The sequence below is a fragment of the Schistosoma mansoni genome, chromosome 7, assembly GCF_000237925.1.
Source record: "Schistosoma mansoni strain Puerto Rico chromosome 7, complete genome".
NCBI lineage: Eukaryota > Metazoa > Platyhelminthes > Trematoda > Strigeidida > Schistosomatidae > Schistosoma > Schistosoma mansoni.
Genome location: NC_031501.1, coordinates 5,225,854 through 5,239,526, shown reverse-complemented (window position 1 = coordinate 5,239,526; position 13,673 = coordinate 5,225,854). Strand labels below are relative to the sequence as shown.

Here is a 13,673-nt window from a genome sequence, read left to right as displayed (position 1 = left end):
GACATTGTTGTCTTTCAAAATGCATAAGATGTATAAAGATCAATGTATAAAATGTCAGTTTACTTGTTAATAAGTAATTGTGATAGTACACTTGAGTGTTTGAATTGGTGTCAGCTTTCTTCCTTTAGTTGAAGTCTATTATAAGTCGTGTTCCCACTGAACATACTATCATTTACGAATTAGGAGTATTAATTCCTGACAGTATAATTGGAATTCATATTGAACAGAAACTATTTTTCGTACAGGTGATTTCTGTTTTTAGTAATATGAATATGAATGAAGATTTATAAACTTTAGCAGTTGAGATCATGAGTCGTGGATGCACACTGCTGAGGAGTCCCACAATAGGACGAAACGACCGTCCAGTGCTTCCAGGTTTTCCATGGTGGTCTAGCTTCAATTGACTCATGATATAATATCCACAAAAATGCCTTCGAATATTTTTTTTGTTTACTGAATGAAAAACCCTTGTTTTATATAAATAATTGTAGTCGTACATAACTTGTCTCATGATTATTTATTTGACAGTATGAAAAATGCCACTGCGATAAAACAAGTAAGTTTCCTATGATTGTTTTCTTTCATACATTTCCAATTATTTTCTTTGCAAATCATTTATAGTGACATCATTAAGTAGATTTTTCCATCATTTTTATGTTGAAAATTAAAACTACATGGGTTTTATTAGGACTTCATTTTATGACCAAATAACTTAACTCGTCTCTAAAATTCGTTTAAAAAAACAAGATTAATCATACTATCGTTATGGAGCTGTGGAGATGGCTGAAATTCAAAGAAATCAAGAACCGGTCAATGTTAGACCATCAATGAAAACCATGAGGTATTAGACTGCAGTTTCGTACTAGTATGAGACTCCTTGACACTACTAAACCACAATCCCTCCGGCAGGAATTGAACCTTGGACCTTCGGTTACGCGCCCGAACCCTTAACCTCTAGATCATTGAGGCCATATCAAAACGTAATAATGTCTAACTTGGGGTAATCCACGATATTGCGTAACCGTCTTCCATTTTCTTAGTTGAGTAAGTGCCTAACATTGGACACAGATCATATCGATTAGTCACGGCTTCTCACTACGTCTCCGGAAATTTCCTCTCAAAGTTAGTCAAATGTGAGCATACGATAACATTCAGTATGGGATTGTAGAGATTGTTGAATTTCATTCCAGGTTTTTAATGATTGTACAACGTAATGAAATTTTTCATTTTTATTAGGTTCAACAAATTTTAAATGTCAAATACTTCGTCAGGGAATTAATAATGAATTTGCTTATAGTATAGCCTGTTCAATTATTTTATTTCACCCGAATTTCATCGATATAAATTCATAGTTGTGTACAGTTGAATGATCTTCAAAAACTTTTGTTATCACAATAGGCTCATTACAATTTAAATGTTGAAATCCTTATTCACGAATTAACTTCTCACCAAGAAATGAACTAAACATTTCAAGGAATTTCTGTTACTTCAAATCTTTATTTTGCCTCATAGAATACAACTGTCTGAAAACTTAAGACATTTCAAATAATACGAGGTCATTGAAATTACTTGAATATAACTTCAACAGTGAACAATCATTAACTATTAAGAAATTGAGTCTTCAATGAACATAATACAGTTAGATCAATTGAACAAACTAGTTATATGGTTTCTGACTAATTCCAATTCATGATATAGAAATCCCACCAAATGAGACTGAGATTTTTATAATATTTTCGAATTTAATAAGAACAGATGTATGCTTGCCAATGCTCTGATCCTGACATATTTTCAGGATTTTCAATGAAATCTGTACTTTGTAATTTCAACCAAGTAGAATGTCAAATAAATAACCATCCTCAAGGCAAAATGAAGTCCGTGCTACACAGAGTATTGATTCACTTAGGTAAATATGGACTATCGTATTTTTCTTAGGGACTTGTGCAGTTCACACTGGCTTTATTTACTTAAAGCTCAAGTCAATTTTTAATAGATTTTTCACGTCAAATTACATAAAAATGTTACAGAACCCCCCACTAAATAGGATAAAATGTTTATTTCTGTAGAGCCTGATAACTTTGAAACTAATCTAATCTTGTTAATCTTTTTTCCTTTTTCTTTCTTCTATCTGAATGTCTCCCCTTGTTGTTCGTCTCATTTTATTTTATCTTGATACTTGTGATGTATATATCTATGTATGTATGTATGCATGTATTAAAATGATTATATTGTTATCATCCTCTTAATATTACAAATACTTAACCCTTAATCATTTCATATTTGATCATAATAAACATCATATTGATCTTGTAATATGACTGATCCATTGGGTGAATGATTTCCTCATTCTTTATATCTGTCATTATTATTAATTTAGCACCGTTGCTGTACACAGTGTACAATCATATAAGAAATTATGATTTATACTTTTTAAGTAATCTAAAATAAATTATTCATGTTAAAATCTAAAATATATATAAGAACTGTATGTATATGTGTAAAATGTTTTTACTCTCCTGATAATGGATGATGATGATGATGATAATGATGATTGTGGCGATGGTGAATATTCAGGTCATAGGATTAAACACAAAAGACTCCATTAGAATGAATTTCACTAATTGGAATACACTATACAAAAGAGTGAAGTTAAACCAAGAATGAAGATATATAATGATCATAACTTTGTACGACATAATGATTTATTTCATAAGGTTTAGAAGATTGGTTTAATTTGTGAGTGGTTGTTGTGACGAATGGACATCAGTTGGAACAACACTGAGAACAAAGAGGCATCTGAAAAGTATTTTATGCTAATATAAATTATTAATTTTAAATTGACTGAAAGAATTCAGTCAAGCTGAAAGTGAAATAATCATCAATTTAGTATGAGGTCGCAAGATTATTGTTCTATATTGTGATTATAATCCGAAAATGTAGATCATTATGTTTTAATCCTCAGTCTTTTTCTCGTCGAAGATCCTGCATCCCAACTCTGGACAGCTTGTGGCTAAATCTATCTAATACTCTCTGATTTTTTCATTGATATTGATGTCAATTAGTGAAGAAAACCATTTTTAGATACTATTACTCAATCATTATTGTAGTGTTCCAATTTTTTTTTAGTTCAAGTCACTTGACTAGTTACATCATTCAAAATATTTTCTTAATCGAATTATAAAAACCCAATTATTCAGATTCTTGGCACTGATCGATATTTAATGGACGAGAAATAAAACATCACTTTAATGTGTATGTTTTGTTATCAAATTATTGAACATCATAATATTAGCAAAGATAGAATAGTTACCGACAATGAAATAGTGTATTATCTTATTATAAATAGAATTTATATAATGTGACTTAATAATAAACGATCATATTAGTAAGACCAAGTAAAATAGCCCCTACAAATTTAAGAAAATAGTCAGATAAATCTATAATATGTCTAATCACTATAAGTAGTGGAGATTCAAAGAAACATTAGACAGAAAGCTCTCAACACTATAATAAAGGATTTTTGAATTATTAAAATGATACGACATTAGTTATCAATGGCAACAAATTAAGCTAGTGGATTTCACATTGAACTATTTTATATATAATGAATATGAATCCACAAATCATAATGATTTCATGCTTCTTTGTGAATTCACTGGCACGATTTATCAGCACTCAATGATAACATGTATTCAACCCAGTTTTAAACTTAAAACAAAGTTGTTCTAGTCAGTGGAAATCTCTTTCAAGAATAAATTATTTAAATGACCGCATCGTTCAATGGTCGCAATAAAATAATCTATTTACAATTCATACCCGTTGCACAAGTGAGCAGTTATCTAGACTCAGTAGCTAAATGGATAATGTTTGTCGTTTAAGACGACATGTATTTGGTTCGAGTCTGTGGACAGATATCAAGTTTCGAATGCAGGTACATTCAGCTGATCAGTACAAAACAAGATGAAACGTTTATTCTGGTTTCAACTGCTATCCCATAAAAACTTTATTTAATTTTTGATAAAATCACTTATTGTGTAGCGTTCATTAGAAAATATGATCGTTATCATGTTAATAATATTCACTTCGAATGATAGCTTTCACCATGGAATAACGTTAATCGGAGATCCAAAAAAGCTAAAAAGTAATCGATTTCTGTTCTACTCTCGTTTGAAGATCTTCAACAGTCCATAATCCTGCCTCTACGAAGCCCCTGAAACTATGATCCTCTGATTTTACTTCAATCATAACACACTTAGACTAAAGAGTTATATCCCATTTAGTTCGATATTTCTAACGTCTGTAATTTCACGGTCCATATTGCGACAACCAAATAATTGTGTCATTCAGTGATTGCCACAAATACTAGATACGGTTAGTCTCTTTTCAGTCTTCCTTCTTATAAATGAAAGTATTTTTTTAGGTAAGTTATTTTCAATATTCCCTTCATTGCTATTCAAAGTAGTAGAACGGTATTTTTAATGCATGTAATATGAATTTGATTTCGAATTCAGTGTTGTGTATGGATAACAGAAATTAATATTGACCATACTAACTGAATGCATGAATCACAAAGCATGTGTATGTAGCCTCGTTTTCTTTATTTTTACCGGTTGTGCATATTTTTCTCGTAATTTCTTTCCTCTTCTTTTTTTCTTTTCTTTGACAGACTATTCTTAAAGAAAATGATGTAATTGAATCGCCTAAAAGAAATATCCCAGGATTAATAATGAAAAAATCATACGACTATGACACCACAGTAAGTGTGTGTAATGAATGTTCATCTGTATTTTTTTCTTTATGGTAGTATGTTACTTAAAATAGCATCTAAGTAGTTTCGTGAGCTCAAGCAAATAAAAGGCTTTGGTCTTCGATCACTATTCATTGTCAATCTACTAAATTAAATTTTAAAAAAACTTTTTAGAAAAATTAGATTTTATTTATTAAGTTTTAATAATCTTACTGGTTTTGCGACTTAAACTTCAGACAAGAACTTTTGATCTTATTTATAAGAGTTTCAACTAACCATATGATTAGAATAAATAATTAATTACTGCTTATTAATTTCTTCATAGACTTTTCTAAATAACATGTTAACTTTAGCTGAAGAATTCGAAAACATTTCTAGAGCCAAAAACAAATGAAAGAATATAGTTATAAAACTACATTTCATGATGATGATGATGATGATGATGATGATGATGATGATGATGATGATGATGATGATGATGATGATGATGATAATGATGATGATGATAATGATGATAATAATGATGATGTTCTAATATCAGTTAATTACTTCCAGTTTTTTTGATTGACGTTGATTTTTGATAAATCTATGTCAGCTACCACAATTTAACTGTTTACCCTTATTTAAATATTTCATGTAGTTTATTTTATTTTTCAGTCAAATATCTCTTCTGAAGTCGATATCAAAAATTACAATACTGTTAATATTTCCTCATCAAAACAACAAACTACCAAAATAACCAAAGAGGTTATATCCTTACGAGAAGAAATTAACGTATTTGAACATATTTCAGATGATAATACATCTCAATCTAATTATAACCAATCTAAGCGAAGAATATCATTACAATCAACTGGACCAAAAATTTTTATTGATCGACGACATAATAGAACAAATCGTAGAAGTAGTACATCTTCAAATATCACTGAACTTTGATCAATAATCAACTCATTGTGTATTACATAATGAAAATTATTTTTATAATCATAAACAATATGTAACTTCATATATATGAAAATTTACTGAATGACTTTGAATGTTTTACACTTAGATTCAATTTGTTTTATAAGATGCCTCATTTTTTTATATTTTGAATTCATTGATATTCCATGTTTGTTTGTTCCTTTTTGTTTTTTTTTCGCAATTAACCGTCTTTTCAGTTCATTAATATTTTCTTGATGAGATTTAGTACTGTGGTTAATGTATAAAAAAAATATCCTGAATGTAAAAGGAAAGATTATTGAACAATTCGATTGATAATTATTTTCATAGGGCAAGGGAAAGGTTTTGAAAGACTTATATTCATATTGATCATGAAATTTCGTATGTTTAGGTAATATCGAAACATTTGTTCATAGTATGCTTGCACCAACAAATCCAGGGAAGATTCTTGGTGATAGGAAAACACAGACTTACGAAATTATAATTTTCACATCCATTGAACAGATTAATGGTCATTATGAACTCTCTAACAAAGTGGATGATGCGTCAAGATCTGAAGTTATAGGTGTTGGGGTCCTGTGTTAATTCAGTAGATGAGTCTTAAATAAGACAGAATGGGTATCCTCGATTTTATTGTCTTAACACATCCTACAAGATGATCACTTAAATCCTTAAATGACAACAAGGACTTTTCAATCAAACTATCTAACTCACACAGGAGATTCTATCGAAAGTATGTAGCCTTAATGAGTTTTAAGATAGCAGAGATAAAAATTCTCATTTATGTTAAGCGATTATAATTAAGAAAAGGTGGATAGTATCTGGCAGTGGAATCCAGGACGCGCGTTTTGTCCTATTCGAGACTCGTCAGCTAGATGTATCTACATCTCAGAGTTGATGTTCACTCTGGGACTCGAACCCAGTACTATTCGTTTCAAACCCCTTTCGCATTATCCACTTATCTACTGAGTCCTGGTAGCTACTAGCTTGTGCAATGTGGTGAAGTTTAAATTTACTTGGTGTTGTTTACTTGGATCCTTCCATTGATGTTCAGGACTGATTATAATTAAGTTTATTTTGCGATGTTTGAACAAGTCAGACCTGTTTTCTGATTGATCGCACATAATATTATTGCGCTGTTCCTTTGTACTATTTAAACTTGGATTAATTTTGATTTTGTTATGTATTCTCTGAAGAAGTAGCTTAGACTGAGTCACAAAACGTCAGAAAATGTAATTTTCTACTCTTTGGGATATTACAAATATATTGTTTTATTTATGATTAGAATTAAGTTTATTTTGCGAAGTTTTTGTTAAACTAAACAAGATAAATATTGGACAACAGTATTTTGACGAAATCGAATGCGAATCCCCTGTCAACATTAGTTGATTGAAATTAAAACTATAAAATTATGATATTTATTATAAGTACCATATAATTGGGAATTCAAGAGATCGATCCTGTGTTGTTGTGGGTAAATACAATTAGACTAGTATAGATCAAGAGTAAACAACTAGACAATCCTGTTTGCTGTCAATAATTATGCATGTAATTCAGTTTCATGATAAAGTTAACCTTTAAATAATACAAAAAATTCATAAAAAAAACAATTCTGTATTGTCATTACTTAGAAATCTACGGATACACTATAAACATACGTATTCTGGTAAATCCCGAATTCATTTTCTATGTGTACATGTTTGTCAAGATTCAGTGATCAGATTTTAAACCTATAAAGAAAATATGTAATGATATAGTGTTCACAGTGATCTTAATTATGATAACTTAATCTCATTAGTAACCAACAATAAGCTAAACTATTTAGGTGATCTACCAAGTGAGTGTGACAGATTATTTTCGATTACAATAATGTACTACTTATGGATAGTTAAAGGTTCTATTAGACATTTTTCAGTTTTATTCCCATTTAGCTATTCAATTCAAACTATTGTTTGGTAATTAGTCATTATTAATTGGTGAATTATCTGACTTTTTCCCCCTTATGATATTAAATTTGAGATAATTCACATCATCTAGTTGTATTAAAATGAAAACGATCGACTACTGAATACCATTTCAAAGTTTTATTAGAATTTAAGAGACCTCGTTAATACAAATACAATTAGATTCAGGACCTACGAATTTTCAGACGATCTCGTAATTATTGAGTCATCGAGTTAGAGTCCGACACTCAGCAGTGTAACCATTTGTGCGTGATTTAAACCTTATTCAACTTATATATATCTTTATAAGTCATCCAAGACCAACACTCATATGACATAGTTTCTAATTGCATTTACAAATTTTCATGTACTATGAATAGAAAGTATATATGAAGGACGCAAAAATATCTTCTAGAGTTTTCGAATATATCACTTTAAGCTTGTTTCTGAAAGGAAGAAAAGTTTAAGCGAGCACAGTTATCATGTATCCAGGAATGTTTGATACAACGTGGGTACCTCTACAAATGTAAAATAATCAACAAAGAACAAGTATTAACTTTACTCCGGTTTGTTGTTGCTATCAGAATCAAATGTTTTAAACTTAGTTTACGTGTACAGAAGAAAAACGTGATAAGGGGTTTTGTGGAGATTTCAATATTTTCATAATTGAAATCATGAGTCAATTGAAGCTAGACCACCATGGAAAACTTGGAAGCATTGGACGGATTGGTTGAAGTTAGACATTAACACCGTTGGATGCCAGCTTAGTGGTCTATCGGTTAAGCGCTCTGGCGCGAGACTGGTAGGTCTTGAGTTCGAATCTCGTGAGGCGAGATCATGGATGCGCACTGCTGAGGAGTCCCATAATGGGACGAAACGGCCGTCCAGTGCTTCCAGGCTTTCCATGGTGGTTTAGCTTCAATTGACTCATATTTCAACATGAAAATTTGTGATTGTAAAAATTAAATATAATCATCCAACAAAAACAAAATCGCTTCTAATATAATAATAATAATAATAATGGTAATCATAGTAATAGTGTTACTAGTTAAAATATGCTCATTACACTCTTATATTAATCAATCTATAATTATTGACAGATTACATAAGGAAAAACTTAAATGGGTTAAATCTTACCTAGAAACGTATGCTTTAAATTAATTGAATTACATTAATAATAATAATAATAATCTTGTCTAAAAAACTTTCCGGTAATCATGCAAGTTCATGGCAAAAAATTTTTATTCACACATTTTCTTTCTTTACTGCAATAATAAAACAAACGAATGAAGAAGACGAAGAAAAGGGAAACACACACAAAATAAGTAAATGGGTTCAATAATAATTTAATCAAAACACTTCATAAGTTCAGTGTTTTAATGTCGAAATTAATCTAACCGTTTAATTCATTATTATGAATATAAGTACTTAATGACAAAAGTTAATGATTTAAGTTTATTTACAAATAATTGACATAATTCTCCAATCTCCCTCTCTTTACTTCCCTCCCTCTGCCTCTCTCTCTCTCTCTCTCTATATATATATATATATATATATATATATATATAAATCGATAGTTTGCCTACTTGGCAGCTGATATTGGAAAGGAAATTACCTTATTTTGTCAAATTATTGATCTTCAACTAACTGATCTATACATCATTTAAAGCCACATTGTTTGTTCATCGGTATTTCAGTCATCTGACTAATTTGTAGGCAGATACTGTAGTGAACAAGAAGACGAGTCGGAACAATCGAGTGTATTTAAGCACAAAACTACAGACTATATCAGTAAAAGATGAGAACCATATAGTAAATACTTAATTTGCAAACTATCCATCAATTGACTGATTCTTGACCGTTCCTTCTGTAAATATCAGTTCATCTTCTCCGATTATTATTGTTTATGCATTTTCATACTAATTGTGCTTCGTTTCCTTTCTTTCCTTATTGATCTTCTACTGAAATACATTCAATACCCGACCATCGTAATATACTATTTATGTGGATAAAAGTAACCCACACCACAATACAAATACTGGTAATTATAAATAATCTTGTGAAAATATTTTACGGCATAACAATGTGGGAGATAAGAGATAACGATAATTAGCACAAACTTTACTCAACCTACAAAATCTATGGCAATCAATGTGATTTTGCTACATCATACTAAAAATTTTATTTATTTAGAACATTCCCTGATCCAAACAAGAATATGTGTGTGCCAAAGATGACTAGATAAATGACTCATTTAATTATTACAACTTGCCACCAACTTCCACCTCTCATGAGCTATATGGCTTTAACAGATAAAGTGATGTTTGACCCTGAAAGAGTAATGTGATTTTTGAATTAATCTGTAGGTGAACATATCAACAATAGGGACTAGAATAATATGAGGGGTTCCATTTTTAGAGGTGAATTTGTGTTATAACTAGGGAAAATCTATATGAATTGCTTTCAGTGCGCGATCTGTAGCTTGACTTTTTTGATAGTACGTGTATCCAAATGATCTTCGTGATTGATACCCTTTTGAAATAAAGGTTTTTAATTCGCTCTTTTGTGGTGTCTTATCTAGTAACCGTTACTAAATACTGACAGGTTATGACTTCGAGTACGTTACATAAATCATGATGAAGAAAATACTTTGTTCTGATTTTTGGAGTGCACTTAAGCATGTGTATAATCTCGATAACGTTTGTCATCAATCCATACCGATGATGATCTTCTAAAATTACTGGAATTCATACAAACATTAGTAACCATAAATTAATCATTGTCAATGCTTATTTAGTTTCTTTACAATTAAACTTTAAGTAATTAACGTTATTCTTTTTCTTTTCTTCTAATCTTGCGGTTATTTTGATTTCTTGTTTAATTGAATATTGAATATAATTAGATGTTATTAACAGTATAATTCTGGCATAAACTAATTACTAAACCAATCACTCCTATTTTAAAAGAGAATTTGTGAAAAATTTCCTCTCCTTGGCATCTCTTTTTTCCTTCTAAAACAGTAGAGAAAGTGGAATTCATTCAATTCGAAGAAAGTATTGCACAGACACGCACACACACATATACACACATGCATACATTTCACGAATGAACAATATTAATCACTAAGTAAATCAACACAAATAAATAGATGTACAAAGATTAAAATAATTGGAGGTAGAACATATATCAGCTAATCAACTGCTTATAATCAAGAGTAATTTAGTCTTATTGTTAGTTAGTTACTTAGTCAGTTAGTTCGTTAATTGTTAAGGTTTTTAATTAGTATTATTCGGATTGCTCAAACTTTACTAAGCTGAAAAGAGAGAGAAATTGAATTTCCTGAGGCTATATATATATATATATATAGAGAGAGAGAGAGATTTGAGATGTTCTGTTGAACCATGTACAATATGAGCAAACGGATTTGTTCATCATTGTATGCCATTGTCATCAATTTGCTTCAAAGAGCTGTTTCGATTTGTCCTTATTTTCTTTCTTAAAAGATTGCAACTAGTTGTAGAAGTATACTATATCAAGTGTATGCATGTATTTATGTGTACAAGAAAGGGATACATATACAGAGAGAGAGGGGGGGGTGAGAGAAGGAATATGTGTTACACATAGAGATATTTCTTTCAACTCCCTTCACCTTCATCGTATATTTATTACTAAATAATTATCTTTAATTATAAAACAGATGAATGATAAAAAGGTAAATAACATAAAAACGAATTAGTTGACTAAATGTTCTTTAGTCAATAAAATATATTCTTCTTTCGTATTTATCCGTTAGCATGGATAACAACAGTAAATGAAGGGATAAAATTAATCTCTGTAATACTATTCTAACCTTAAATATGATTAACTTGTATATAAGTGATTGTATGTTGTTTAGCTTGAAGCATACCTCATATCAAACCTTCCTTAAGTTTCATAATAGTAATAATAATACAATAATTATTATTCTTCACAAATATGTTTCCCAATTTTATCATCATCATTATTATTATTATTAGTTTACTTGTTTTTTTGTTGGGAACACTTTGTTTATTTTCTGATCAATAGAGGAAGAGTGAAAATGGGAAATAAAATGTCTTATTTAATTGACTAGAAACAACAACAGTAATAATGACGAAATAGAAAAATCACTTCAAACATACAAAAAAGCTGATAGAAATCAAGATAATTAAGGAGGAAGAATAGTAAAGTAATTCATCGCTTTCTTGTTCAATTCATCTTGCATGCATCCACACACACACACATATATATATATACACTTGCTGCCATGTGCATTTATGTATGTGTGTGTATGTTAACAGTTAAGTTAACGAAATAATTATAAAACCATTCCAAACATTTAATTGGGAAAGATGTTGATGAGCAAAGAGACAAGGAGAGGAATACTACTAATAATAAAGATAATAATAATCATGGTTAGTATTATTGAAAGTAGTATTAATCTAATTACTAGGCAAACTATTTATCTCTATTAAAAAAAAAGAAAAAAAACGGAAAACAAATAAAGACATTTATACACATCAACATAATCATTCTCAATTGAGTTTACCCATAATTACAGTAAGCTATAAGAATTCCGCTTTACATATTGATAGATTATCATTTATAGTTAATTAACAATATGAATTTATAAGGGCCCTATTTCAACTGAAATTTTAATCAGTAAACTCTAAGAAACCAAATGAAACTTTGTAATTGACACAAAAGTTTATAAAAAGTGTTATATTGTAGAGTTTATTGAATTTAGTTAGATAGCCAATAAAAACTAGGAGGCATGAATATTTCGTCTTAGTAGGGCATTCATCATTTGCCAGTATTTACGACTTCAATAAAAATGAAGCCCCAAACCTCCGAGCCTAAAGTTAATCTTCAAACTTCAGACTATTCAACTAACATCCAGTGATTCACAATTCCAACTCCAGTAATTTTTTGATATTGTTTGATTATTAATCATTTCCATGGATGGCATTTACTTCACACCTAATTTAGTTGACCTCCAATGGTCACTAAATAAGATGATTTGAAATGTCAAGTTACAAGAGATTCCACACAACTGGTTTAGGTGAGTGGCAGTTTAACAGAGATTTTTAAGCTAGAATGGAACATCATTGAGTTTTAAAAGTTTAATCGGTCCTGATGTAAACTATTTTCAAATCTAGGGACTGTCTCTCATATAGGCGACTTCAGAGATGCACTTAAGCTGGACAATCAGTGGAAACTAAAAAGCAATGAGTTCCTCTTCCGTCTCAGTATGGAACTCCTCTATGGATATGCACAACCAAGATTGAATCAAGAATAAAACCTAAAACGTTCATATTTCACAATAACAACGGTACTTTTAGATCATGAGTATGATAAGTATCTGATAGCTTATATTTCCAGCTCCGGTTAGTTCTCAAATACCGTTTTATTTAAATCTACAAGAGCTCATGATTATACAGTTAAACAAAACAGTTGCATTATGATACCTTTTTTGATCACTTAGAATAACATCAAATAAATGTAATTCCCAAATAAGTCACTGTATAACCAATCTGTTGTTTGTTCTTGTCTAATATCAACGAGGTGAAACGCTGTAGAAATTGTTGGAGTAAAATTAAACCAAGAAAATTTGACCCAATAATTAATATCATATTTAATTTCATATCCATCTACCTCAAAACAAGTAAGATGCATGTACTATAATGTCTTTAGTTTTTTTGATAGTTGAATTCCATGAGTCGATTAAAGCTAGACCACCCTAAAAAAACACCTGGAAGCACTGGACGCCCGTTTCGCCCTAGTATGGGACTTCTTAGCAGTGAACACACACTATTCACAACTCCTTAATGTTCAAAACTAACATAAAATTTTATTGGTTTTGAAAAATTCTCGAAATAGCAATAAAATTGTTACTAGATATAATTTCCTGGACAAAATAGATAAGAGTACAAGCCATTGGATACTAACACAGCATTCTAAAAGTAACCTTATCACTAAAAAGACTAAGGCTTCTGATTTCTATCATTTGCAAGGTTGTTAGT

The 13,673-nt window shown here is 30.2% G+C and overlaps 1 protein-coding gene and 1 non-coding gene across 2 annotated transcripts; one reads left to right on the top strand and one right to left on the bottom strand.

Moving 5' to 3' along the window:
* Positions 1 to 529: 529 nt before the first annotated feature.
* Smp_152970 (hypothetical protein) lies at positions 530 to 5,683 on the top strand (the record flags this gene model as incomplete). The annotated part of the gene is made up of 2 exons (XM_018798678.1): positions 530 to 556; positions 5,405 to 5,683. 2 exons carry the CDS (start codon positions 530 to 532, stop codon positions 5,681 to 5,683), a joined length of 306 nt encoding a protein of 101 aa, XP_018653596.1.
* Positions 899 to 969, bottom strand: Smp_tRNA_00307_Pseudo_???.1.1. Its single transcript has one exon. It is a non-coding gene (tRNA).
* Positions 5,684 to 13,673: the final 7,990 nt, after the last annotated feature.